Here is a 26,743-nt window from a genome sequence, read left to right as displayed (position 1 = left end):
GCCATTGGATTTTTTAAATGATATTTGATTGTTCAATCTTCAAATAATAATAATAATACTTATAATGGTACTAATAAATAAGAAAGAATTTAAATGTCAATATGTAGAAAAAATTACCCAATCTAGTTCCTTTAAAATTCATGATCCCGAGCGGCAGCAAAAAAAATGTTGACTTTTTGTTGAATTCAGGGCGACAATTTTTGATCATGTAACAAATTGCTGACTTAAATTTAGCAAAAAGTCACGAATTTTGTTTGTGCTGTTTGGAATTGTAAAATCAGCAGAAGCTGATATATTTTAAATCTTCAAATCTAAAAATTTAATCTTAATATAATTATTTTTGAAAATATCCACCGGGGATTTCAAAAAGTCCATTGTATAGATTTTTTTAAATTATTTATGATCCTGAAGTTAGAAGACAATTAGTAATTTTTTGGTTTGTTTTTAAACAATAAATTATAAAAAAAAAAATATTTCAAAAATTTGCACATGTAGTTTTTTAAATTTTTTACATGTGCATATTTTTAGTTTTTGTTTTTTTGTAATTAATTTGTAGAAAAAAGAATCCGAAAATTACTAATTGTCTGCTAGCTTAAGGATCCTAATTTATTAATTTAAAAAAGTTGTCAGTTTCCTGCTGATTGTACTGATATTAAAATTCAGCTCTCTCCAAAATTATACTTTACAAATTTACATACCAAAAAACATTCAAATCATCATAATTAGTAAAAAGATAGCTAATTATGTTTCAAAATAATTTTATTAATCAAATCCATCAAGAGACTGGCGCAATACCATTCAATATTTAAAATTCGTCGGTAATTTCTACTACTAGTTGCAATAAAATTCCCTAGGTCGAGTGACTGGTGAATAATAAATCTCTAGAATCCAAAATGGCGTCAATGGTAATCAAAACCTAAATCCAAAAACTTGTCTGAACTTGTAGACGATTGCAACGAGCTGTGATGGGACGAGAAGAAAATTAACAACTTGAATTATTTATCCTGAAATTAAATTGTCACACGTGATTATCAAAATATATTATTTTGTATATAATATTATTTATTACTATGTGTTCAAAAGTTGTATTATGAAATTTAATTGCGTGATAGAAGGATAAAAATAAATTGAAGGTTATCAACACGCAAACTTCCACACCCTCGTCTCATTATCTCAACATCTTCCTTTTTTTATTTATTCATAACAGTTCATTTATTCACTTAAATAAATCATAATTAATTAATTTATTCGCATTGTATAACTTGAGTTTATCATAATAAATATCAATATGCCGACATCCAAACCTTTCAGTGTTGCTGTGATTTGTTCTAGTAACATGAATCGGAGCATGGAAGCCCATGCTTTTTTAAGGTAAATAATTATTTTATTTTATTTCAATCTTCTCTAATTTAAATTTAATTAATCAACTTTTTTTCATTGCAGTAAAAAGGGCTTCAATGTTAAATCCTTCGGAACTGGAGACAAAGTCAAATTACCTGGTAGTGGTCCAGATAAACCAAATGTTTACGACTTTGGTACAACATATGATGAAATTTATAATGATTTGTTAGCTAAAGACAAACAACTGTATCCTTTTTTTTTTATTTCATTCTAACCTTAAATTATTTTTAATTATGATACTGAAGTCAACTGACGTCTAGTAATTTTTAGATTTTTTCAAAACAAATTATAAAAAAAAAATTTTTAATTGCACCTGTAGTTTTTAAAATTTTCTACATGCGCATTGTTTTTGTTTAATTTTTTTTTTTAATTGATTTATTGAAAAAAAAACGAAAATTACAATTGTCTGCTAACTTTAAAATCTTTTAATTACTAATTTGATTGATCCTTAACTAAAAATAAAAATAGATATACGCAAATGGGTTTGCTGCATATGTTAGACCGTAACAGAAGGATAAAACCCCGACCAGAAAGATTTCAAGCATCTAAAGAAAAATTCGATCTTCTCGTAACCTGCGAAGAGAGAGTTTATGATCAAGTAATTGAGTGCATGGAAGCCAGAACTCCCGTTGATAATCTACCGGTTCATTTAATAAATGTAGATATTCAAGACAACCATGAAGAAGCTACTGTCGGATCTTTTCTAATATGCGAATTAGTTACTACGGTATTACACAACAATATTCATAAAATAAATAACAAAAGCCACTTAGTTGACGTTAAAACTTAAGTGTATTTTATCTCATTAGTAATTACCATCAATACTCATAATTTTTTTATTTTTCAGCTTGCCAATAGTGAAGACCTGGACAACGACATTGACAGTTTGCTGTACGAATTCGAGTCGACCAAATTTGGAAGAATGATGCTGCATACTGTGTTGTTTTACTGAATGCTTCTTTGTCGAATATATTTTTGTCTAATCATTACTCATCTGAGATGGCATAGAGACAAAACTCAGTAACCTGATGATTTGATTGGTTGCATTGATTGGAAATAAACCAGTATAATTAAACGTGTACATAGAAAGAAAGATATGACGATTTATTTGACCGCTAAATGTATACAGTCATAATTGATATGTATCGGTTATTAAACTCAAATACTATCTGTATACATGAATGATCGATTGCTCATCATAGTACAGAATTAATTTTGCCTTGAACACTTACACCGCCTTGACATTGGAGATCACATTACGTTTTGTAACAAAAATTTATTTAAAATATAAATAATTAGAGATTGGAGACTTATTGTCCTGGTGGAATTAAAGGACATAATCTTTATATTGCCAATTAAAGACTTATGACTTTAAATAAATAAATAATTAAAACAAAAAACGAAATAAGTAGAGGGTACTTGAGAATAAGATTGTAATGAAATGGAGTAAATTTATAAATGTATGGTAATAATTAGAATGAATGGCGATGGAATACAACAATTTAATCGAATAAATAAATAAATATATATAAATATATATATAGATATAAATAAAGTATATACATGGAGTATCAAATATTTTTGTCTTTTTTTTTAACATCTTTTATTTATATAAATACAAGTTCAGTAAATGTTTGTATTAATGAATATCCAAGTGGCTGTAAAGACGACGTGTTTTCTCTTTCTTCTTTTTATTGACATGTTTGTTCATTTTTTTCCAGGGTTTACTGTCGAGAGTTTGTGAATTTGCAGGGTTTACTTTGCCTGGAAGCCCCTTGACATGAACACCATATCCTTGGTTTTTAAAAAAAGCCCGATCGATGTCTTCATTAGTAACAGTGACTCCTCTGCTAGCTCGCAATGCTTGTGGAGGTATCACATGATTTGCTGAATAAATTCGACGTCTAGGGGGAAAAGTATGATACTCTTCTTGCTTTTTATTCGGCGGTGCGACACAGTACAGTAGTTTGCCGTTGACGAAATCTTTCAAAAGATAACGAGCTGAGCGGGGATTATCTGGCTGACCATTTGCAGTCATGAATCCCCGACTGTATCCGTAAGTGTTGAGAATTTCTTCAGAAGTCGGTGGTCTCGTTAGATCTTCACCGTCTCGCGGTGGCGGAAGCATTATACCATAGGTATCTTCGAGAATATGTCGTGGTATCCACGTCCCGAGTAAAGTAACTGATGGAACGTGATCTCGCAGCTGGTCTATTGGTAATATTCCGTGTAAAACCATCTCAGCTTTTGTGCAAATAAAACTTGGCATCACTAAACCCGGACAATCGCACAACAGCAATTCGCTGTCAACGAAAAGTGTCTGAAAGTGTTTTGTTTTTCCTGGAGTAGCTGATACTGATACTTTCTTGTCAGCCATGATAGCATTTATGGTTGAACTTTTACCAACATTTGGATATCCGACTAGACCAATCGTTACAACATTAGGAGTATAAGTTTTTTCACCTTTCAACGATTTGAAAAAAGATATTAATTGTTCTCTTGTTAAAAGTTCCGGCGAATTCATTTCAAGTGTTTTGATACTTTCTACTTCATCTGTATTTTTTATTTCTTTATCTTCATTTTCATCGGTAGGATTTTTATCTAATTCTATTGTCTCATTATCATCAGCACTCTGATATTCGCTATCAGATCCAAAATCTGTTACATAAGAAGATATTTCACTTTCACTATCATTCGTGTTATTAGAAACATCATCATCATCTTCTTCATCAGTTTCGTCTTCATCTCCATCATCATTTTTTCCCTTCTCATCTTCATCTTCTTCGTCTATCACAAAAGTTTTATTTTTATCATTCAGCTCAGCAGCATCCAAGGCTGAGAAGAAAGCAACTTTGATACCAACTTCAGTGAAGTAATCACACCAAGCCTGCCGTTGTTCGACAGTCAAAAAATCAGCCTTATTAACAAGTATCATATTTTTCTTATCAGCATCTATTTCCTTGACATACTTCTCAAGATCTTCGCACCGAAACAGCAGCGGGTTTCGGGCATCAACGATCTGCACAACAACATCACTGCGCTCAACGACTCTCCACAATTGTCTCCAGAACTCCAAGTTCTTTTCGTAAGGAGTTATCGTCATCTCTCCGGCTTCTTGGAGCAGTGAAAGCTGTCTGCGCCACTCCAGGAACTCAGTGTTCTCTCTGGCATGTAGCTCTTGTGCACTAGTGTGATCGTCCCACTTGGGTCTTCTGGGTATTTTCAGTAAATTAGCATTTGTTTTATACAACTCCAACAAATCAGCTCGTTCTTTTTCAGTGGGCAATCCCATTCCACTCTGAGGATTCACATATTTAATATCCAGTTTTTCAGCTTGAAATTCTGTCCCTGCTAATTGTGCAGTTCTTAAAAATTCTTCAAATGTATTTTCTTGGGTTATTGATCGCAGATTCAATCTATCCCACCGATATCCATCTTCTACATCAGCACTATGGAGCTATAAATCATTCATAAATTTTTATTAATTATAAATATATAAATAAATAAACTTTACGTAGACAAATTATAACCTTACCATTGATCCAGCACCACGTTTTTTCGAACCAAAACGATCTCTTATCAAAGCTTTGCCCAAATCGCTTCCTTTATTTTTCTTTCCCATTTTTAAATTATTAATTAATATCAATAAAAATAATCAACCATTAATAAACAATCATTAATATATATATTAAAATATAAGACAGTCCACAATAATAAACTTTGTTACGTTTTTATGTTTAATAATCGAATGGGCAGCGCTGACGTAGCGCAGAATTCACGCGGGAAATAAAAAATATTCAAAATTCAATAATGAATAAATAATTATTTGAATTTTAAAATGGTATTGAGGAGAGGAATGAATAAAAAGACAGTAATTAGCTAATAATTTGTTGTATTGCTGATATTTAACGCGAACATATACATGTATATTAAATATATGTATACATTCGGTGTTTCGTCGTCCATACACACAGATTATCACTCATACAAAAATTAATACCGCGTAAAATGTACGACTGTACACAGCGTTAATTAAACCTTCTTTCTCCTTGCTCTCATTCTTATTAATTATCATTAATTATCTTACATATTAAATTCAACAATTGCATCGAATTTTTAAAAAGCCATCTGACAAATGGTGCGATAACAAGAGATTACTATTACATGTACATTGTATCGACAACTATATTGTACATTATTATTTATATATTTGTTAATTTATTTTTAAATAAATGTATATGGCATAAGATTTATTTATTTTTTTCTCTATTTATAAATTAATGAATAGTAATTGATAACGAGGAAATATTTTAAATCGATGACGCGTCGGCTAGCTTTAGCATTAGATTACACACTTTATCGCAATTGCGCCAAAGCAATACTAATTAAAAATTACTTAATGAACACAGAAATATAATAATAATTAATTAATTATAATAATATTAATAAAAAATATATATAAAATAATAATAAAAAAATGAAAAACAATAAAAATAATTAATGGTAAGAATTCGTAATTAACATTAATTTACATTGTATTTGGCATAAAAGTGTATAGTGCATAATAATTTAGCAACGACAGTGACGACGATGACTGATGGGTCAGTGGAGATCGTCCACCCAAGCTGTCTCCAATGATTCAATAAGTATGCGTACAAAAGCCATTTCTTTTCGTGCATTTTCCAATATTACTCTTGGATCTTGCGAGGTACAGCGTAATATATTTGGCGCCATTACCATAGCGAGATTATTAGCGTCCATTTTCGTACGTGCTACCACATCCGGTCTTGCAAAAATCTGTAATTAAAGTAGTGCATTGAATTAATTAATAAAATTTAAATAATCAAGAGAGTGGATTTTTTTTTATTTTTTAAACCAAACTCACTTGAAGGAAACGAATTAGATGACTAAGGACTCGGCGATTGAGGTCTGGAAGTCGATCAACAATAGCCGCGGCATTCAATGCAGAAGCTTCTGACTCGTCGTGTCGCATTGAGACACACTCGATATAAAAGGAGTCAGGTATCAATGGTTCATATAATTCGCGAACCCATAACTTTAAAAGTGAAGCAGGTGCATGGGCATCCTGGGAAGCTGCTAAATTAGACCCGTCTTCGAATCTGTCCAAACAGGATTTCAAAGCGCTGACCTCATCGGCGTCTGCGGATACGCGAAATATTCCTTCGGTTAGTGTACCACCACGCATGAGCACCTGGCGTGTTAATGTTGTCTGAACCCAAGGTAAGTCTCGTTGAGGAAAACGATCACGTTGCAAAGCTATTACTTCAGACAGTGTAGCGCCAAACATCGAGGCGCGGAATATTTGAAGCTATTGTGAATTAAAAATTTAAATTAAATTTTTTATTACCATGCGGTGATTTATAATTCAAAAGAAAAAAAAAAAAGGTTTAAAAAGCTTACCCGTGCTTGATCGATGTCTTCAATAGTTGCCTTACGTGGTTGCCGTTTACCGTGTGCCCCAATTCGTTGCAACCGTCGACAAGCTACGGTGGCGTAATGACTCACTTGTACGTGAATCGGCCACTTGGCTACTTCGGGAAATTGGAAATTAGGGTCACGATGCCTATTCATATAGCCTTCAAGATACGGTTCAAAAGTAGCACTTGGTGGTACGAACGCTAGACATACTGCCATTAATTCCCAACCTCTTCTAAGACTTTCTTTTCTTGGATTTTCAGTTGTTTGCCGACAAATTTGCACATAAAGCTCATCACGAAGCGGCGGTTTTGAAAATACGGTGTTTATTAATTCAGTAGCTACACCGTCTAAGGTCATGCCTACATTAGCTTTTCTGTCACCCATGTAAACTTGAACAAGCCGAAATAGATTACAAGCTTCGCGTTTTAATAGTTTTTCACCTTCAACAACGTTGAGCATCGGCCGGGGAATCGGATCTTTAGACCAGCTTAAAATATCACGTACACTGAATTTTTTACGAAACAAAAGCCTCAGACCTTTGGGTCTACCACAATTTAAATTTAAATTATCTTGGGCATATTTTTCAATGTCACCGCCACCCGTCGAGTCATCACGACGTCCATCGTCGGCGCCGTCCGCAATATCGTAACTCTTGACTAGGCTTGTAAAAGCTGTCGAGGCAGGAAGAGAAATCGGTCTTGGACTGGCACCAACCCCACCGACCATACTACCACTGTCTCTGATTTCAGTGTGCAGCGAGATTGTCGTAGACCCGGTTTGTCCAGAGGGAGCTGAGGGTGCAAGAGGTGCCGTTGATGGCAAAGTTGCTTGCGTAGAACTTGCTGCGTGTGATCTTGTCAGGGTTTCCGTAGTATTATAATATGTTGCCAGACCCGCTGTATCATAATTTCCAAGATCTATTCCGAGAAAATAATAATAATAATTAATATCACGTGAATTAAAAAGATATTATGATAATGATGACAATAAATAGCAATCAAGACGTACCCGCATAGTGATCTTCTAAATATTCTTGACTGGAAGAATCCCCCTGATTACTTGCAGCTTCATCGTCCGCAAACTGATCGTCTGAGTCATCGTCTCCCCTCACACCGCCTATACCTACACCATTGCCACCATCATTGTCTCTGCCGCCACCGTCTTCGTCCAAAGAATCGTCGTCTCCTTCTCCATCGACCAGCAAAGGATCCCCATATTTATAACAACCTTGAAAACGTAATAAAAATTTAAATTAAACAACAGCCAGCAAATAATAAATAGCAAAGAATTAAAAATTATAAATTTACCAGAGAGTTTCGCTTGTTGAAGTATATAATGCTGAAGCGGCAATAAATGATCGGCATCGACTAATAAATTACCGTAATAAGGTGTCGATGCCGGTGGACTAGGATTGCCATTACTTCGTTTTTTCTTAGCGTCATCTTCGTCATCAACTACCTGTCCACCACCACCGAGTTCATCACCAATTGCACTATTACTACTGCTATTACTATCGTCATTACTACTACTGGTATTGCTGCTACCAAGTCGATGTCTGGCATGATGATCATGAAGATTTTGGCTGACCAAATAACGTTCGTGCATCGAGTCATCATCACGATCACGTCTTCTCATCATTTGCTGTTGTAATTTTTGTTGCTGCACAAAACTATAACTACGCGCCAATGCCTGCTGCGTATTATTATCCATCAAATTATTGCACTTGGTCCGTCCACCATAACCATCATCTCTATCTTTTTTTTCTCTTTCATTACCCCAATCTTTTTCTTTGACGTGTCGTTCGGAAACATCAAAACTCGGTTGTTTAGAAACGGCATTGACGTGAGATGAGATATTGCTACTTCTTATTGCTGAATTTTTACCAGACTCATTGTTGCGACTTTCAGCAGCTAACATGGCACCATAAATTTCACGCACATTTGCTTCTGATAGAGAAGCTGCACAACCATGATGTCTTCGACTAATACTACCGACATTTCCACCAGAGGATCCAATTACCTCAGCTTTATTGAGGTTCCGCGAGTGAATGGCACCAGCACTTGGATAAAATCCTCCGGAAGATGGTGCATTACTTTTTTCAAGACTGTTGACTCTTTCACGGTGATAAGACTCGCGATCACGATCACGATCACGATCTCTGTCTCTATCTCGATGGTAGCGATTACTTGACTCAACGAGAGATCCAAATTTGTCGGTTTGATGAGGCTTACAAGTGTGCGGAGATGATTGAATATCGGGTGGACGATAGGGAGGCATCTCTTGACGCAAGAAGGCTTTTGAGTCGATACCACCGACTGACTCTCGGTACGGCGAAGTACTTGGTTCTGGTCCATACGATCCACGGCTGCTCTCTCGACCTATTTATTTAATTTGTTATATTCACAATCCATGAAATTATAACCTTATCAATGTACAAGATCTTGTATATATGTATAATATAAATATATATATATATAAATACAAGTACGTATATAATATAAAACCAACTACTCACCTCCTCCATTTCTACTTCTATCAGATTCCGTACTCGTAACGCTTCTTCCATCTCTCTGACTCGACGACTGCTGATGCTCTACAAATATTTTTTTTTTAAAAAGTGGCGTACTCGTTGAGAGCGAAAGACCAAGAGGCGGAGGTGGTGGTTCTCCGGGCATTGCTACGCCTTTTTGGTTTTTCACATTCTCAAGAGTACCACTTTTCTGTGATCTCGGTGGTTCTAGTGTACTACCACTGCCGCTAGAAGTATTGTGAGTGCGATTTGAACTCGTTGGTAACTGTAGTACATTAGAGCGCTGATGATGACGATGCGGTGACTCCAAAAGCCGAAATCCCGTAACAGCTGATGATTCGAGGGATGTGCGACTGTGAGAGATTGAACTGTCACTCGAACGACCTGAGTCTTGCGAATGGTTGTGATGCCGTCGTGTTTGCGAAGACGGTTGTTCATGATGCCGATGATTGGGTCTGTTATTGTGCTGCTGCTGCAGCTGTTGCTGTTGTTGCTGTTGATGATGGTGATGATGATGATGGTGGTGATGGTGATGATGTGGCCGCCTGCCAGACAGAGATGGCGATGGAGGTGATAGCTGAGGATCTACACCAATCCCCGAGCTACGCGGTTTACATACACCCCCACTGGATTTCTACGAGAATTTATCACAGTTACATAAAAAAAAAAAAAAATAATAAATCAACGTTGGATAAATAAACAGTAAATTTGTTTTACCATCGACGAAGATAAGATTGGATTTTCTTGATGATGATCGTAACGAGATGAACGTCCAACTGCCGTTGTTTGAGTTTGCGTAGCCACTGACTCTTTCCTTCTCGACTCATTTGCCTGACCATCTGCGGCATTACCATTATTACCTGAACCACCACTGATCGCCGGCTCTGTGTTTTGTTTCAGCGTCTGGAAACGATCACATAACAGTTTATAACTTTTATATACAACGTAAATTTTATTTTATTTTATAATATACATATACATATATATAGATATACGATGATACATAAAACTATCAGTATTCTAAAATAAGGACACATCTTTTAACATAAAAAGCCAGTGTTACTTGACGTCAACACATTTAATCTAAAGATATTTCTCCGTTACGATCACTTGCATTCTCGTGAGTTTTAAACGTACTTTTGAATAACCCGACAACAAAAAAAAATAATGTATCTATTTTAAGATATGGAAACAGACCATCTATACTGACGCGTCATGTTTTCCTCAAACGGTCTATGATAAGACTCGAAGCATTAAACGAAAGTAGTTAAAATACAACAACAGTTAAAAATAAATAAAAAAAAAGTAATTACTATCTATAGAAACATGTTTGCTGAAACGTCAAACACTTACCTGTAACTTAGCCAAGGGAATAATGTCACAGTCAGTGGGCCGATGCCAGACAGTTTTTTGCGATGTTGCATTATAGTAATAAAACCGCGAAGTTTGTTGATCAAATAATTCCCACCACTGGTTATTATCAGTCTTCTTCCTGCATTTTAAACCCATATATAAATGATAATTAATAATAACGCTGATTACAGTAATACAATAATACATAAATAGACAGTAATAACATAATATAAAATATATATGCATATATATTTATAAAAATTATTACAACAGTTATTTCAAAGTAATCTTACGTACACAGGAACTCCCGGCGGTGGATCCCATACACATTCACCGGTCGTTAAATTAGCATACATGTGCTCTTTGGTTCTCGGCTCGATAATTTCTACCCACTCCATTCTACTGAAAATACACAAATATTGGAAAATATTAGTTAGGGAACAATGCAGCCGTTGTGATATTAAAACAGCGTTATATATTTTTTACTGCCTTACTTAATTTTATTTTTATTACTAATAATTATTATATCGGACTTTTTACAGTAACAAGGCTCTCAACTCTCGTATACGCTCATACATAAATATATATTTATATAATAACTAAATGCACATAACTCGAGAGATTCAAGAATATAATAAATGTGTAATTGGCCTGAAAATCTCGCGAGTTAAGTCTTATTGAGATCCATGTGGCGTGTAACCCATCGACTGAAAACCAGAGCAAGAGCTGATGTCATAGCCGCCGGTCGCGAGGCCTCTTTAATTGGTTTAACGAAGCTGAGAAAGTATACGCGGTACGCGGTTACACTTACATTACGTTTAGATGAAAGAGCGCAGCCAAAAGCATTTTAAAAAAATAAATAATAATAAAATAGCAGCACAACAGATGAAAGAGGGTACTGGAGATTGAGAAAGGAGCGTCCGACATGCACCAGAATTAATCTATCTCGCATCTTACATCTCACGTAATCATGTATGTACAATGCAACTCAATACAAACTGAGTTTTCATTTCTTTTTTACGTAATGCAAACGTTATATGTACAAAAGATAGAGATTGCATCACTGCTCCGGATTTTCAAGTTCATCATGCCCTCCAGTGAGACCCACCCTAGATCTGTGTACTCGCGTGCGCAACTTTTGTCTCTTCCTTTTATTCCGCATACACCTACTTTACCCATTATAGTTTTTTTTGTTTAGCTTTGATCCAATTGTTTATTCAATTCATTCATTGTTTCGTGTATTGCTTCCGTTGTAATAATGACAGACAAATTACAACTATCGGAAGCAACGATTTATTGATTTACGAGAGTACTTAAATAATATACATGCAGCCCCGGTACCGGGTGCACTTTATATTTTTTATAATTCACTGCGTACCCTATATCATTATGTGTCATCCCTTGCTACATACACGCAGACAACACATGTGTTACATCCTACAATATATTGGTGTCAATTATTAATACATTTTTTTTTCTTTTTCGTTGTAAGATAATTTAAAATGTAAACCCACCTATCAGCGGACGCCATCGCCATTTGAATTATTTAAAAAACTATGAGACGACGAATTTATAAAATAATCACTTTATAAAACTATATATTATTTATAAATAATATTACATATTTATATATGTATCTATATATGATATTAAATATTTAAAAGCACGTAAATACTGATGACTTGACACCGTCCACTTTCACCACCAATTGTTCACTGAAGAGAAACTCGAAAAATTTGTACGATAATATATTTTCAACTTGTTCATACATTTTACAAATTGTCGGCAGTACGTCAATTTAATTTCTCCGACCAGCAAAAAAATTTATCATTACTTATATATAGTAAAAATGTTAAACAAATCCCGTGGAATGGAAGTTTTACAGAATCACTGGCAGCCATCTTTATTTTAAAAACCCCAATTACACCACTAAATAACACAACAACAATTAACTTTTAATTATTCACTGACTCACACTAATTATTATCCTGAGCAAGTCAACTGTCAAAAATATATAACTTTTATTTTTTTCATTTTATTATCATTGTTATTGTTAATAAAAATATGAGAGGTACTACGGGGAGCAATGGTTGTGACAGTGCTGCTTGCAGCAGCTTATGATTCTGATGAATGATAAACGTAAACGCGAGGAGAGACAACATCGGACGGCGGCGCAACTCATGGAGATACTGGAGATGCAGAACCAGAGACCAGAGACCAGAGCAGTCACCAGCTAACTGCAAGCTTACTGAGTATGAGCAAACGTGCTAGAAAATAATAATTTTATGTATATATATATATATATACATATATATATGTAAGTGTTGTATATATAGGTATATATAATTTACCAAAATGTAATATGTACGCGTTCATATCACGACTCACGACTGCTCAATGCCGCTCCTCGTTCTTGTATCCTTGTTCATACATTATACATATGCATATATATATATATATATATATATATATATGTGTTCAGTTATAGGTACACTACTCGAATAGATTTTTGCTGACTATTACCATTACCACTATTACAATTGACTGGTGTACTCACTACTTGCTACTTGCGTTAACTATTTCAAGCTACAGTCAAATCTATTCATTATTCTAGTAAGGTATGTGTGTACAGTATATGTATTTTATTAAATAATTAAATATTAAAAATACAACAATGAGCAAAACAATTAGACACGTCTATGCATTTTATCTTGAGTAATTAAAAAATGATTGATTGCTTGTAAATTCATTCTATTCAAAAAGGTAAAATTTATTGACGTTTATTGATTGTGATATTTTTTATTTTCTTTTTTTTTTTTTTTTTTTTTTTTTTTTTTTTTTTTTTGTAGTAAAATGAAATAATTTTATTTATTTATCTTTGTTATTTAATTTAGGTTATAGTGAAGATTTACGTCTTGGACATTGACATCTGTTGGATGACAATTATAAATATATGGAATTTGTTTTATTGACAAAGAAATAGGGTCGATATATTTTAAATTACAATTATAAGTAATTAAAATAAACAAGGGGACTCCAAAATATGATAACGGGACATTTTATTTTGTAACGTTGTTTACGAGATTTTACGTCATTTTGGAGCTGGTATACGTGGTCTGTCTAAGTAATTAATGAGGTGATTCATTTATTTTAATTAGTTAAATGTATGTTTGGATATTAGATAGCAAATTAAATGCTATGTTTTATAGATTTATTTATTATCGTTATCAATGACAATGGATCAAGAAGTTTTAACGACTCTTAAATTGCTTATGATAGGAGAATCGAACGTCGGAAAGTCAAGGTGAGATTTATTTATTTTTTTATTGTTTATATAAATAAATACTTTTTTTATGGTTAAGTTCCCTTTGGTTTTATTGTTGTAAAGCCGATGGAAATTTTTTTATATCTATTATTGAGACATTGACGCGTGATAATTTATTTTTATCTTAAAGCTGATAATTTTTTTTTTTTTCATAGTATTCTATTGAGGTTTACTGAAGATGAGTTCAATGAAAATATGCAGAATACCGTGGGCATGGATTATAAAACAAAGCAAATGTCTATTGATGGCAATGTTGTGAAGCTTGCAATCTGGGTAATTGATAACTGGCAATAAATACTTTAAATATATAGATATATATTTATTTTATTAATAAAGAGTAATTAATTATTACTATTATTATTATTAATAATGAAATAATAATTAACAGGATACTGCAGGACAAGAAAGATTCCGTACACTGACACCGAGTTATTACCGTGATGGTCAAGGTGCTATACTGATGTATGACGTTACCGATCGTAATACATTTATCAAATTGGAAACGTGGTTAGATGAATTAAACACTTACTGTAATAAACTTGATATTGTTAAAATGGTTGTTGGTAATAAGATAGATTTGCCAGACAGGCAAGTTACAACGGAGGACGGTCTAAAATTTGCTCGGAGACATCAGACACTTTATATTGAAAGCAGTGCTAAAACTGCTGACGGTGTGAAATGTTGTTTTGAGGAATTGGTTCAAAAGGTTTGTTTATAAAACTGCTGAGTCATTGATATAATAATTAAAGATTTAAATCTGAATAATAGTTGACCCTGTGGGCCAACTTCAAAACTTCCCGCTCAGAAAGCTCGAAAACGTTATTATTTGTAAATTGTTGAGCTTTTTGAAGTCAAAAAATCGTCATCAAGGCTTAGAACTGATTAAATTTTGAGGCAAATCGGGCAAGTAGTTTGAATTATATGAAAAAAATCTAAAAAAAATAATTTTTTAATTTTTACTTTCCGTATAACTTGAAAAAATGTAATCAGATTTAAGTATTGATGAGTCCATTTGATTGCCATCAAACATGTCCAAATTGATCAATTCGTTTCAAAAATATCGTACGATAAATGAAAATGAGATAATAACTCTATTTTTGAAAATCAGACTGAAACCAAGAACCTTTCTTTTTTAAATTTTAAATTTTTATAGCGGGAAGTTAAAAGTGACAATAATCCATCAACTATTTTATATTATAGATATTACAGACACCTGGTCTATGGGAGCACAATAATCCATCACGAATTCAAAATATTCCTGGTGGTGGTCCTCGTCAGCGGTTGGGAAAACGTGGAATGCTGTTGACTGATGATTCACAGACCCAAGATCCTTATTCTAATTGTTATTGTTAGTGTTATTAAGCGTGCACATTTATACACAACTTGATTGAATATTTTAATATTTATTATTATTTGTAAATAAATAAAAAAATAAAAATTTTAACACTTTTTGTATTCTCAGCCGGTACATACAAGTTATCCAGTTATTGTCATAAATAAAACCTGTGGAAATTCAAATTGTGGCACAAAAAAGTTAATATTATATTATTTTTATTTTATTTTATTCAATTATTAATATAATAACTTTTCGCCAGTTTATTTTACACATAACGTGTTCAAGTACATAGTAATTGTGCGTTTAAATTATGATAATATTTTTATTACGAGCTAACGTGTTACAGTTTATACCGCTATATTATTTATTTTTAAATACATTTTAATATTATTATAGTAACGTTTATTAATTATAATTATGATACAGTCGAAATAAAAGTAAGTGAATTTTACGTTGTATAAATATCCGGCAGTTTCATTGTTCGAGTTTCATATTTATTTTAAATTTTTAATGGGGTTTTGTTTTCTTAATAAATTCAATTAATATTTGTTTCGTTTTTTGTAATTATATACGACGAAATATAATCAATACCTAAAAAAATAGGCATTTTACAATAAATAGGTAAATATTCATCTAGGGTAATGATGAGTAATGGAAGAATCTTTGTTTGACTTACGTATAAAAGTAAATGCGATAACGCGGTAAAGATCAATTATCATTGTATATTTATAGATTAATCGTAAAATAATTTACTAGTAAAAACGCCAACGACTCAGGTACCTGCGCATTGTGTAGGACGATGCCGAGAGCGTGAATACAATAAGTATAATAATAATAATAATAATAATTATAATAGTAATAATAATAATAAAATAAAAGCCAATATGAGTAACAGTCCAATGACGACACTTGAGAAAAAAATAAAGTAACAAATTAACAGTACAGTTAAAAAAACTACAGTCACTGGAGTGACACGATATCGAGCAAGGAAAAATTACAGTAAATCTATGTAATGATTATAAAATAGTAACATATTATTAAATATGTATGATTTTTCTTTCTCAGCATCTATCCAATTAAAAATACTATTAGTGTTTAATTGAAAAAGTAATCGATGTAATGCTTTGACCCCGTTTCACACTGTATTCTGCTAATTATTTTAAATTGTTATTTGCTATAAAAATGTAAAATTAATTGTTTTATTAATATGATTCATTGTCAGTTTATTTTTACATAGTGTTTTTAAAAAGTTGTCATGGGTCAGTCGGCGTCAACAGCACAATCTATTTAATTTTATCAATTCCATGGTAATTTTTTTAGTGATAAATTTTTTAGTTAGCTGTGCTTGAGATCTGACGCTTTAAAAGGACAATTTATAAGCGTAATGACCGTATATTATTGATGCCGGAGGATTTTAAATAAAGATAAAAAAAATGTGAGAGTGTGAGATACAATGATCACCTTAAACGGAGTATACTTCCAGATTTGCTAATTTAGCTTTTTCTTCTTCAGACTCATCCCTGCAAATCATTAATGTGTGGGAAAGTCCACAAGTTATAGCTGTTATGTAGAGGCCTTCCAGCGCCTTGACCTCCATCGGCGTAGTTGAGGATTTTCGCATTTCACCGAAGCCCTAGACAAAGTAAAATAATTAATAATCAATGAATAATGCTTGTAACTGTTTTGAATAAAAATAAAATAGTAATAAATATCATTAAGTTCCGTAGATGACTTACTAGTTCACCATAAGTAGGACTTGCGCCCCAGGCAATGACAGATTCGTCAGCAGCTACAACGACACTAGTTTGTGATACACCTACACACCGAATCTCCCAACCAGACAGATCAGGAATTGGTTTCGGATACATGTTGGCTTCACCGGTTCGTTTAGTCTGCCCAAACATCAGAGCAGTACCATGAACGTTTATAGCAATACTGTAAGTACTGCCGCAATGGACGGATCGAACACCACGACTAGGCGGCTCCAGGAATTTAATCAAACGCGGTACCAGTTCGTCACGTTGCTCGTTGTGTCCCAGACGTCCAACACCACCGAAGCCCCAGGAAAATGCCCGACTCTTGCTGTCAATAGCGACAGTGTGATGGTAGCCGCAGCTAAAGTCTGTGATTTCAACTCGATCTAGCGGTATCACATGACCGTCTTTACTCCTCTCGACGTAGAGAACAATCCTCTTGGGGACTTTTTCAAAGTGAAATGCCATTTTAGAATTTGTAATAAAGTATTTTCCATCGGTATTGTGACCAAGTGCACCGTACTCAGGGCTTCCGAATGAATGGAGACCACCTTTGATGTCCAAGATCATGGAAAATTCAGCGCCACAGCCAACTTTTACAATAGGAGCACCTCCAGTGTATTTGACCTTTGTGGCAGTAACTATGCAAGCGTCAGACTTTCCAACTCCGCACTGACCTAGTTTATTGTCACCAGCTGCAAATACTATACCGCGACTAGTTAAAAACAATGTGTGATTGCGTCCACATGATGCTGCGATAATCGTGTGGCCTTTTAGGGCCTCTATTTCTGTTGGATCATCGCGCCTTTTCAAATCTCCGACTCCCAACTGTCCTGTGAGCAAAATAAACCCATGTTAAATTAATTTTCCGACTAATAAGAGATTGTGGACTCGTTTTAAAATATAATAACTTTCTGTACCTTTGTCATTTTTACCGAATGCCAAACATCTATTGTCTTCAGTAACAATGATGTTGTGTGAAGATGATGGTCCCGATGCAACCAGTCTTACTCTTGATCCATTTAGATTTTTAAATGTATGAGGTGTCCAAAGGCTCTTTCCGACGTTTGCCTTGACACCTTTTGGCGGTGCTTTACGACCGGCCATCTCCCAGTTAGTTAACCCACACATCAGCAGTGTGCCAGGTTTACCCCATCCTCCCTAAATAAAATAAATAATAAAAATAACAGTAGCAAGAGCATTATCTCAGATTTTAAATAGACGACCGCCAAAAATTAAATCATCGATAATACATAATAGCGTGTGCAGTCACTCTTGTCGGATATTTACCTCAGGAGCTCTCAGTTCCGGAATATTGGAAACATCAGTTAGATCTTCCTCGGCGGTGGCGTCTTCGGCTCCGTCAGCATTAGAGCCGGCGTCGGCATCATCAAGATCAGACTCACTTGAAATATCTTCCTCATCATATTCGACTTTCTTGGACTTATTCTTGTTTTTTTTTGTTGAAGTATTTTTTCTTTTTGTCGACATTATGACTGACGGCTGGGTGGCTGATTCGTTTAATAAATGAGTATATTTACCAGCAAATATCGAGGATCGATTACACTAGTGAGCTATCGGCACTGCTCGTCAACTAATACTCATAAATGTGTATATACTAATAAAGATAATTATTTATTTGAATATGTGGATTTATTATCAGAACGATGCGGCAGTTTTCGCGTCGTCGTTAATCGCTTGGCTTTGGAACGCTGCTCCTGCCTGCTGTTGAAACGGTACCACTACACCACTACCACTCCTATATAATATAATACAAAACACATATATATAAATACTCATATACACAACTAATATTACAGGATACAGCGTTGTTGTTTTTTCCCAGGTTTACTTGCTGGTGTAGTAGTAGTAGTGGTATATGCCGTTGGAACGCTGGTTGATGCGATGATGCTACATGTTTTAAGAGGGGACAAACGGCTTGAAAGTTGAAACGACTGCCGTTACCTTCCCATTCTTCTCTCATCCCCCACTTGTATTTATGTACATAACCACCATTGCTCTCGCACTCTAGACGACGCTTCATCGCAATGACATTTATTGCGCGCGCGTCCTTTGATGGAAATATCGGTATCTGTTTCATATTACTCGTAACTATTTTTTTTTTTTCATTTTACTTCGTTGGTAATAAAGAACTGTCAGATCTGTAATTTAAATTTACCCGCGAATTGGTTTGAAACACGCGCATGACGGGTACATTCTAGTCGTAAGTGCGCACCTTGAAGTAAAATTTAAAAAGGGCGGATGTGCTACACGGATTCCGATGACAAGATGCCAAAAATCCGAATTCCCATAAAATAGATTCCTGATGCTACGAATAATCAATCACCCACATTTCAATGACACGGATTGAATTTTTTTTTTTTACCAATCGTAGATCTTAAATCAAAAAAGAAACGGTTAAATCAAAATTTTCTGTACGTTTTCTTAGACAGTGACAGTTCTGGTTTTCAATAATTATCTATGAATTTCCTATTTCAACCGATCTCCATCCATCTCCAACTAATCCTTATATGGATCTCAACTCAAAAAATAAATAACTCCCAGGACTTTTTATGGCTTTTCCTACTAGAGGACATCATAATGAACAAAAAACGTTAATAGTGTGATAAGTTATTCCCAACAGGAGCAAAGTTACAGGCTACTCTTCATACAAAGTCATCTCCAACCATGTCCACCCATCTCCACCAACGCTCATATGAGTCTTAATTCAAAAAATAAATTATTCCCAGGACTGTTTATGGCTTTTCCTACTAGAGGACATCATAATGAACAAAAAACGTTAATGTTGTGATGAGTTATTTCCAACAGGAGCAAAGTTATAGGCTACTCTTTATTGAAAGACATGGAAAGTGTCATCTTCATTTATCTTAATTTATCCTAATATGGGTCTTAACTCACAAAATAAATTATTCCCAGAACTTTTTATGGCTTTTCCTGCTAGAGGACATCATAATAAACAAAAAACGTTAATGTTGTGATGGGTTATTCCCAACAGGAGCAAAGTTACGGTCTACTCTTCATAGGAAGACACGGACAACCTTATTTCCACCCATCCTATGGATTTTAAACGGTGACAAATTTAAGTTTTGTATAGATTTTTTCAGACGGTGACAAGTCCTGATTTTTTCTAGTGTGTTTTAAAAATTGACCATTATTAAACACAGCTTATTCCTAACAAAAAAAAATTACAAACCACTTTGCATACAAATTCAATACGATTTTAAATGCTATCAGTAGATATAAAAATATTTTTGTTATTGTTTTCGATACTTAGAGCTTCAGGACAAAGGTTGCATTGAATTTAGCGACAAAAGATTCATGTCAGGATACAGCATTTGACAAATATACTGGCGCCAGAACGACGAGATCGAGGTTGCGATAAAAAAATTCATATCACGTACCACGATCTAAAAAATTGCGCAATTGTTTCAATTTTATCAATTTATTGTTTTGTATTTTTGTTTATTATCTAAGTACTGCGGGTGTTTGCACTCTGGCGACTGTCTGGGTACGAAATTTTTTCCCACTCCAGATCATTCCTGAGGACAGGTTTATTTTTCTTTTTGTTTGAAGCACGTCCTTGTGTGTGTGCTGTAAGACAACAAAGATAATCTGAATAATATAATCGATATCTATGCAATCGCAGTTGTGTTATTGCGGAAATCTATTTTATTCTCGCATCGTATTCGCTGCGATAAGGAACTGACAGGTCATCGATGATGTTCTAAAAATTTACTTTATCTTCGTAAACTTTCCATTATCGCAAGCGCCAATGTGACACAGAGATCTCTCAAAAAATAGATTAAAGATCACCTCTGTCAAGTTGAATCTTCCTAAAATTTATAATCAGATCTTATTGCTAATTAATTTAATCAATACTCGAAAATAATTAAAGATAATTTTTTAAATTAAAATTTATTAATTGTTAATACAAAAATATTGTTTACATTTTCTTATTTTAATTTTCAAATAACGTAAAGTAGGTAATAATCTCGATTATTGTCCACTTTTTAATCAGCGTCCTATTGAAAAGAAAATATATTTAATAAATAAAATTATAGATATTCATATTTATATTTGAAAATACTTACATATTTAGTGTACGACAAAAATATATTGTAAAAAACATTCATAAGATTAATATAAATTACGCGGTATCGCATTGGTACGAACAAGAAATTCAACATTTGTGTAGGAGGCCAAAAACAACAATCCACCTGCAATTAAAAAAATCATGTTCAATTACTTACAGGTAATTAATTGTTTCTTTGAGCAATGAAAAAGTGAAAACACACTTTATAAGTTTCTACAAGTTTCTCCAAAATTTCGCCGTACATTAAGCGGAAATCGCGCTGCTCAAGCATCTCATGTCCGAAGAAAAAAATAGAAAGACAAGTAGGGCTGGCAATAACTTGATCAAGAAATGTCTTTTTTACAATCGACCTGGCTGTTTTACCTGGCAGAAATCGATCCAAAAACGCGTAAAAGAAGTGATTGAATGGACCTTGGATCATACCAATCATCGCCATGTTCTTCGTTCTCACAAGATCATGGCAACTGGTCACCGAGTCGTTATCTTGGAATTTATTCGTCAGATTCACCAGCTGATTACTCGTACTGTCATCATTAAAATTATTCGAGCAATTAACAAATAATAAATTACTTTTTTTATCATCCATTATATCAAGCTCCTGATCAGTAGACGATTGTAAATATTTACGTTTCCATTGTTCACTGCGTTGCTGCAAAATATCCCCAATACCCATCATCAAACCACAGCTCACGGTGTTTGTGACTACGAGGTATTTTCCTATTAATTATTAGTAAATTTCATAATTAATTTGATCAATAATAATAACAGTAATTAAACTATTATTCAGAAAAATTCTTACCAAATACAATATGCTTTATAAAGTTCATTTGTTTGGAATGAAGGGATTTATAAAGTCGTAAATATTAAAACAACTTTTGAATTACCAATTCAGTAGTTGATAAAATTATCACCCTTGTTTTATATTATTATTTGGTTTATTTAATATTTTCTTCACCTTGACAATTCTTGATACGTTGACGCTTGTACATGGGAAAAATAAATTTACTTGGTTGAGGTCGTGGCATAACTTTCCACGACTTTAAAAAAATTTTAAATTAACTGGGAGCCCTTAATTAGTGACCCCTCTAACGCGGTACCCCTTTGCTACTGACTACAGACGATTGCAAGACAAGAAAAAGCTATTCCCCATCCTACAGCAATCGCTGACAGTAACAGACTGACATTTGATAACTCCCGCGGCCACGCTAAATACCTTTTCTCCTTGGCGAGGTCTTCGTCGCGAGGATGCATTCTTATCGCGTTTGCGCATTCAGTCATGCAGGGAAAAATATCTTCATGAGTTTTTTCCGCTACTTTTTTTTTTATCAATCAACAAAAAAGAAGTAGTGGCACTTGATGATCACCTCGACGTACAAGTCCTGAATTGGACGTGCGTTTTACTCCAAGTAAACAATAATAATAATGATAAAAAACCATGCTTTTAATCTATTGCGCTTCCACTATTTACAAACTAGTATCTAAGACTATGATTTTCACAACTTCCTCGATAACCCAGCCGATTATAAACAGTAAAAATTTTATGAATGGTATAAAAACTATAAAAAGCTCAAGATTGAAGTATAGAATGATAGTAAGTACGTCTAAAAAAATAAATAAAAATTAACTAATCACAAAAATTGCTTTTATAAAAATTATTATCTAATTAATCTCTTATGCTTATCAATAATCGATTAGAATCTTAGATTATTTAGGCGATTTAATTACGATATTTTGCTTGTTGAGTTATTGGATTAAAAAAAAAACAAATGATTATAAACAATACGTGATTTTATAAAGATGTTACAGATTTTTTATTGATGTATTGTCTGCCGATTTAAATTGTTGTTATAATAACTATTTAATTATTTCGCTGCGACAGCTTTCGGCTTAGGTACTCCTTCTCTGAATCCGTTCCTGTGGAAAAAAAATCAACAAATAATTAGATTATATTTGAATGATAATCATAAATAATTTATGAAATAAATTAAATAAATAATTGACTTACTTGAATTTACGGCGTACGATTTTCAAGTGACGCATGCGTCCAGTACCAGTGGTCTTCCTCCTTTTGGCTTTGATTGACCAGTTGTCTACAAACATAACAAAATTAATTATTTTTCTAGTCCAATACTTGATTACGAATCAAATGATTTAAATTTCTCAAGAAGTAGATCAGATTTTAAATGAAATGTCGAATCGAGTGTCAGGTAATTGAACTGGTGATAAAAATCAGTGCTCGAAAAATTGATAAAATAAACAATAAGATCTGGAGATTTTTTTAATCAGTTGATTAATATATTTAATGAAAGATAAATTACTTACATGATCTCATTTTTTTAGCTGGGTATCCACACTGAGCACATTTCGACTTTTGGATGTGGTACGAACTACGTCCACATCTTCGGCACAAAGTGTGGGTTTTATTGTGCCGCTTTCCAAAACTGGAAGTACCTTTCGTCTGTAAAGAAAATAATCATTTTAATTAATTAATTAATTAATAGCTATGAACATCACTAATTATCTGATGATTTCTTTATTTTTAAACAGATCACATCAAAGTAAATAATATGTCACGTAAACATTTGAAAAATCTAACCTATTCTATTGTCACATGGGTTTTTAAACAACAAAAGTTTAATTAACATAATAACTATTTTATTAAATAAATATATAAAATGTTTACTGACATATTAATTTATAAATTGACAGTTAAATCAAAAGGATTTCGTGATATTTAATGGATTTTTATCAAAGAAATTAAACTCACCATCTTGGAACTGTAAGCTCCGAACAGAAAAAGACTGACTTCGGTACTGGGGCGAACTCTAGTGATAGAGGTCGTTACTTTTAACCGGAAGTAGTCAGAGTATCGCGGGAATATACGATTGTCTCTTATGTTAAACGTATCAGTGGTAAGGGAATGAAAAAACAAAATACAGCAATTGAAATATATAAAATTTTATTTATTAAATTTCCATAAATCTATCAGCTTCGGTTAAAACTTCACGTGAGTGATTACTTCCTTGACGGACAATATGCTGAGCACCAATGAGACAATCTTTTAATTCGCATCCTTCTTCAACGGTGCAACCGTTACAAAGTATACAGTTTTGTATAACACATCTGAAAATATAATAATTAATTATCAATTGATTAATTTATTACTAATTAATTCCAAATAGAAGAAATTATGACTGAAGTATGAGGGTGAATGTAGAAGACATCAGACAAATTTAAAATTATAAATAAATAGAGTAAATAATTTTAAATTTGTCTGATGTCTGCTACATTCCCACTCATTACTGAAGTTAGCCGACGTCTAATAATTTTTGAATTTTTTTCAAAAGAATAAATTATAAAAAGAAATATTTAAACATTGCACCTGTAGTTCTTTTAATTTTCTACATATGAAATTTTTTAGTATTTTTTTGTTTCATAACAGATTTATTGAAAAAAATCAAAAAATTTTTAATTGTCTACAAACTTGAGGATCATAACAAATTTACTGAACTAAAATTTAAAAATTAATGTCACCTTTGTTTAATAGTGACATTTCCCATAATAACACTATTAGAAATTCGTGTCTTGGGTTCAATAGTTGCAGCAGGGCCGATGTGCGACTCTTTAACTGATGTCTTTTCATCAATCAGAGCTCCTTCATCAACACGACAATTAACAACCTGAGTACTTTTTATTGTGGCAAGAGGGGAAATTGTTTGTGTGATAATGTTGTATGGAGGAGTGTCTGCTGCCTGAAATTCAACAGATATTTAACTTTATTCAATAATATTTATGTTAATTGATAAAAAAAGTTTTAGCATACCATGCTATTAGCAAAACTATACATTTGTATGGTATTAGCTCTGAGTCCACAATTACTGGGTATCATAAAAGCGTAACACCTGATTATGTCATCATGATAAGCATTATCAAGATCAGAACTATGATCATTGAATGCAGACATTTTTCTGATCAGTGAATCCAATTTATTTTCAACAGCGAAACGGTAAATGTCATCTTTGATGTCCATTTTCACTACTGATGCATTTTTGTCATCCGCTGAGGGTTTCGGTGGACGACTCAATTGTTTTTTGACAATGTAAGGAAATAGTTCACCTTTGAGTGTTCCAAAACTCCTGTAAATTTTTTACAATTAACATATGTTAATTCTAATGAATATGAAATTAAATTTGGATTCTTACTTGTTGTGTACCAAGAAATCGAGAACCCATTTACTGATGACGTAAAAATGTGCATCTAATAATTTCGAGTACATAGTAAAGTTTGTGTGCTTTTGTAATAATTTGTGAGAAATATGAAGATCTTCTTCAAAATCTGATGCAGAGGCCAAAAATACTAGTTTATTTGTTTTATTATCAATTCCAATTAAGTCTGTTTCAGGTTTTTGTTTATTTTTAGGTCCAGGAACGACAAAAGTCGAAGGTATTTTGGGTAATGGAAACATAACGGCAGTAATACTGGCATTGTTTTTGCGGTACAAATTCAAAACTTCAGTAATATTTATGTCAGCAATTAAATCACATGAAATAACAATAAAATCTTTGTGAATTTTGTCGTGAATATAACGAACGGCATCAGCTGTTCCGAGATCTTCGCTCTCTGGTATTCCAACAAACTCCAATTTAATGGTGAGATTCAATTTGTCTAAAGCTGCTGTTATTTCTTTCTTTGTATTTTCTATTACAATTACAATAGCTTCAGTGAATCCAGCTTTTTCCAGTGATTTGAGTGGATAATAAATCATTGGTACATTATGAATTGGTAAAAGACACTTTGTTTTTCCTGCTGTTAATTCTGTCATTCTTGAACCCTTACCACCAGCCAAGACAACTACTTGAAATTCTATGTATTTTGTCATTTTTTATTTATTTAAATATTTATAAGAATTAATTTACTTATATTGTGTAATAAATATATTTAACAAGACACTATTTTACAATATTTTATTATTTAACCTCAAACAATATTGACAATGTGGAGAAGACAATTTTAGGTTCATGTTTTGCTCAACAGAGTCGCTGTCAAATAATTTTTTAAATATTTTCCCGCGATAAAAAAATTATACGCAGGGTAAGCTACCCACTTTACAGTGTTTTTATGATACTGAAAATAGCAGACAGACAATTTTTTATTTTTTACAAATATGTTATTTGTAAGTATGATCATAGACTAGGTCTATTACCTTAAAGTAAAATGTTTGGTGATAAGATAAGAAATAATTTTTTCCTTCACTCTTATGTGTTAGTGTTCTTTCAGAAAACATTGTCTGAGAAACTACATTGGAAGTATATGGAAAATTTTTTTCTTCTTCTGTGTGTGAGCGTTATCTCAGAAGACTTCGCTGAAAATCTTAGAGGAATCTCAGAGAAATTGTTTTCCTTTACTTTCATGTGCTAGCGTTATTTCATTAAAAAATTATATCAAATAGTTAAATAATTAAATTTATTCATGAAACTGATTATATATTTTT

The 26,743-nt window shown here is 33.1% G+C and overlaps 8 protein-coding genes across 12 annotated transcripts; 2 read left to right on the top strand and 6 right to left on the bottom strand.

Moving 5' to 3' along the window:
• The first annotated feature begins 891 nt into the window (after positions 1-891).
• Positions 892-2,979, top strand: LOC103577924 (RNA polymerase II subunit A C-terminal domain phosphatase SSU72). The gene is made up of 4 exons (XM_008558814.2): positions 892-1,371; positions 1,444-1,587; positions 1,870-2,128; positions 2,249-2,979. Exons 1-4 carry the CDS (start codon positions 1,289-1,291, stop codon positions 2,351-2,353), a joined length of 591 nt encoding a protein of 196 aa, XP_008557036.1. The 5' UTR covers positions 892-1,288; the 3' UTR covers positions 2,354-2,979.
• On the bottom strand, positions 2,978-5,156 carry LOC103577918 (large subunit GTPase 1 homolog). The gene is made up of 2 exons (XM_008558803.3): positions 4,937-5,156; positions 2,978-4,858 (listed from the first exon to the last, which is right to left on the bottom strand). Exons 1-2 carry the CDS (start codon positions 5,021-5,023, stop codon positions 3,041-3,043), a joined length of 1,905 nt encoding a protein of 634 aa, XP_008557025.1. The 5' UTR covers positions 5,024-5,156; the 3' UTR covers positions 2,978-3,040.
• A 120-nt stretch (positions 5,157-5,276) lies between these two features.
• On the bottom strand, positions 5,277-13,212 carry LOC103577949 (uncharacterized). Of its 4 annotated transcripts, XM_053741092.1 has the most exons (12): positions 13,075-13,212; positions 12,238-12,990; positions 12,102-12,160; positions 11,021-11,125; positions 10,724-10,862; positions 10,088-10,273; positions 9,356-10,004; positions 8,148-9,218; positions 7,849-8,067; positions 6,823-7,757; positions 6,287-6,730; positions 5,277-6,198 (listed from the first exon to the last, which is right to left on the bottom strand). In XM_053741092.1, exons 3-12 carry the CDS (start codon positions 12,119-12,121, stop codon positions 6,004-6,006), a joined length of 3,963 nt encoding a protein of 1,320 aa, XP_053597067.1. In that variant the 5' UTR covers positions 12,122-12,160; positions 12,238-12,990; positions 13,075-13,212; the 3' UTR covers positions 5,277-6,003. The 4 variants fall into 4 exon arrangements, with proteins under 4 accessions (XP_053597067.1, XP_008557080.1, XP_008557090.1 ...); XM_008558858.3 differs by lacking the exon at positions 12,102-12,160; XM_008558868.3 differs by lacking the exon at positions 12,102-12,160 and having other exon boundaries at positions 11,021-11,122.
• A 25-nt stretch (positions 13,213-13,237) lies between these two features.
• LOC103577939 (ras-related protein Rab-18-B) lies at positions 13,238-15,492 on the top strand. 2 transcript variants are annotated; one of them, XM_008558835.2, is made up of 6 exons: positions 13,238-13,341; positions 13,618-13,859; positions 13,933-14,027; positions 14,204-14,321; positions 14,437-14,754; positions 15,249-15,492. In XM_008558835.2, exons 3-6 carry the CDS (start codon positions 13,954-13,956, stop codon positions 15,399-15,401), a joined length of 663 nt encoding a protein of 220 aa, XP_008557057.1. In that variant the 5' UTR covers positions 13,238-13,341; positions 13,618-13,859; positions 13,933-13,953; the 3' UTR covers positions 15,402-15,492. The 2 variants fall into 2 exon arrangements, with proteins under 2 accessions (XP_008557057.1, XP_008557066.1); XM_008558844.1 differs by lacking the exon at positions 13,238-13,341 and adding an exon at positions 13,351-13,486.
• Positions 15,493-15,588: 96 nt separating this feature from the next.
• Positions 15,589-19,117, bottom strand: LOC103577932 (protein RCC2 homolog). Its single transcript, XM_008558825.3, has 4 exons — positions 18,429-19,117; positions 18,059-18,299; positions 17,121-17,971; positions 15,589-17,017 (listed from the first exon to the last, which is right to left on the bottom strand). The coding sequence occupies exons 1-4, from the start codon at positions 18,627-18,629 to the stop codon at positions 16,847-16,849; spliced, it is 1,464 nt and encodes a 487-aa protein (XP_008557047.1). The 5' UTR covers positions 18,630-19,117; the 3' UTR covers positions 15,589-16,846.
• A 2,033-nt stretch (positions 19,118-21,150) lies between these two features.
• LOC103577974 (mpv17-like protein 2) lies at positions 21,151-22,916 on the bottom strand. Its single transcript, XM_008558892.2, has 4 exons — positions 22,052-22,916; positions 21,455-21,969; positions 21,251-21,376; positions 21,151-21,181 (listed from the first exon to the last, which is right to left on the bottom strand). The coding sequence occupies exons 1-4, from the start codon at positions 22,077-22,079 to the stop codon at positions 21,170-21,172; spliced, it is 681 nt and encodes a 226-aa protein (XP_008557114.1). The 5' UTR covers positions 22,080-22,916; the 3' UTR covers positions 21,151-21,169.
• A 106-nt stretch (positions 22,917-23,022) lies between these two features.
• LOC103577967 (60S ribosomal protein L37) lies at positions 23,023-24,134 on the bottom strand. The gene is made up of 4 exons (XM_008558884.1): positions 24,020-24,134; positions 23,575-23,710; positions 23,258-23,342; positions 23,023-23,166 (listed from the first exon to the last, which is right to left on the bottom strand). Exons 1-4 carry the CDS (start codon positions 24,020-24,022, stop codon positions 23,115-23,117), a joined length of 276 nt encoding a protein of 91 aa, XP_008557106.1. The 5' UTR covers positions 24,023-24,134; the 3' UTR covers positions 23,023-23,114.
• A 66-nt stretch (positions 24,135-24,200) lies between these two features.
• Positions 24,201-26,266, bottom strand: LOC103577978 (translation initiation factor eIF-2B subunit gamma). Its single transcript, XM_008558898.3, has 4 exons — positions 25,455-26,266; positions 25,076-25,388; positions 24,787-25,004; positions 24,201-24,375 (listed from the first exon to the last, which is right to left on the bottom strand). Exons 1-4 carry the CDS (start codon positions 26,129-26,131, stop codon positions 24,219-24,221), a joined length of 1,365 nt encoding a protein of 454 aa, XP_008557120.1. The 5' UTR covers positions 26,132-26,266; the 3' UTR covers positions 24,201-24,218.
• Positions 26,267-26,743: the final 477 nt, after the last annotated feature.

The sequence above is a fragment of the Microplitis demolitor genome, chromosome 1, assembly GCF_026212275.2.
Source record: "Microplitis demolitor isolate Queensland-Clemson2020A chromosome 1, iyMicDemo2.1a, whole genome shotgun sequence".
NCBI lineage: Eukaryota > Metazoa > Arthropoda > Insecta > Hymenoptera > Braconidae > Microplitis > Microplitis demolitor.
Note: the sequence above shows the minus strand (reverse complement) of the source record. Positions and strands in the feature narration are given on the sequence as shown.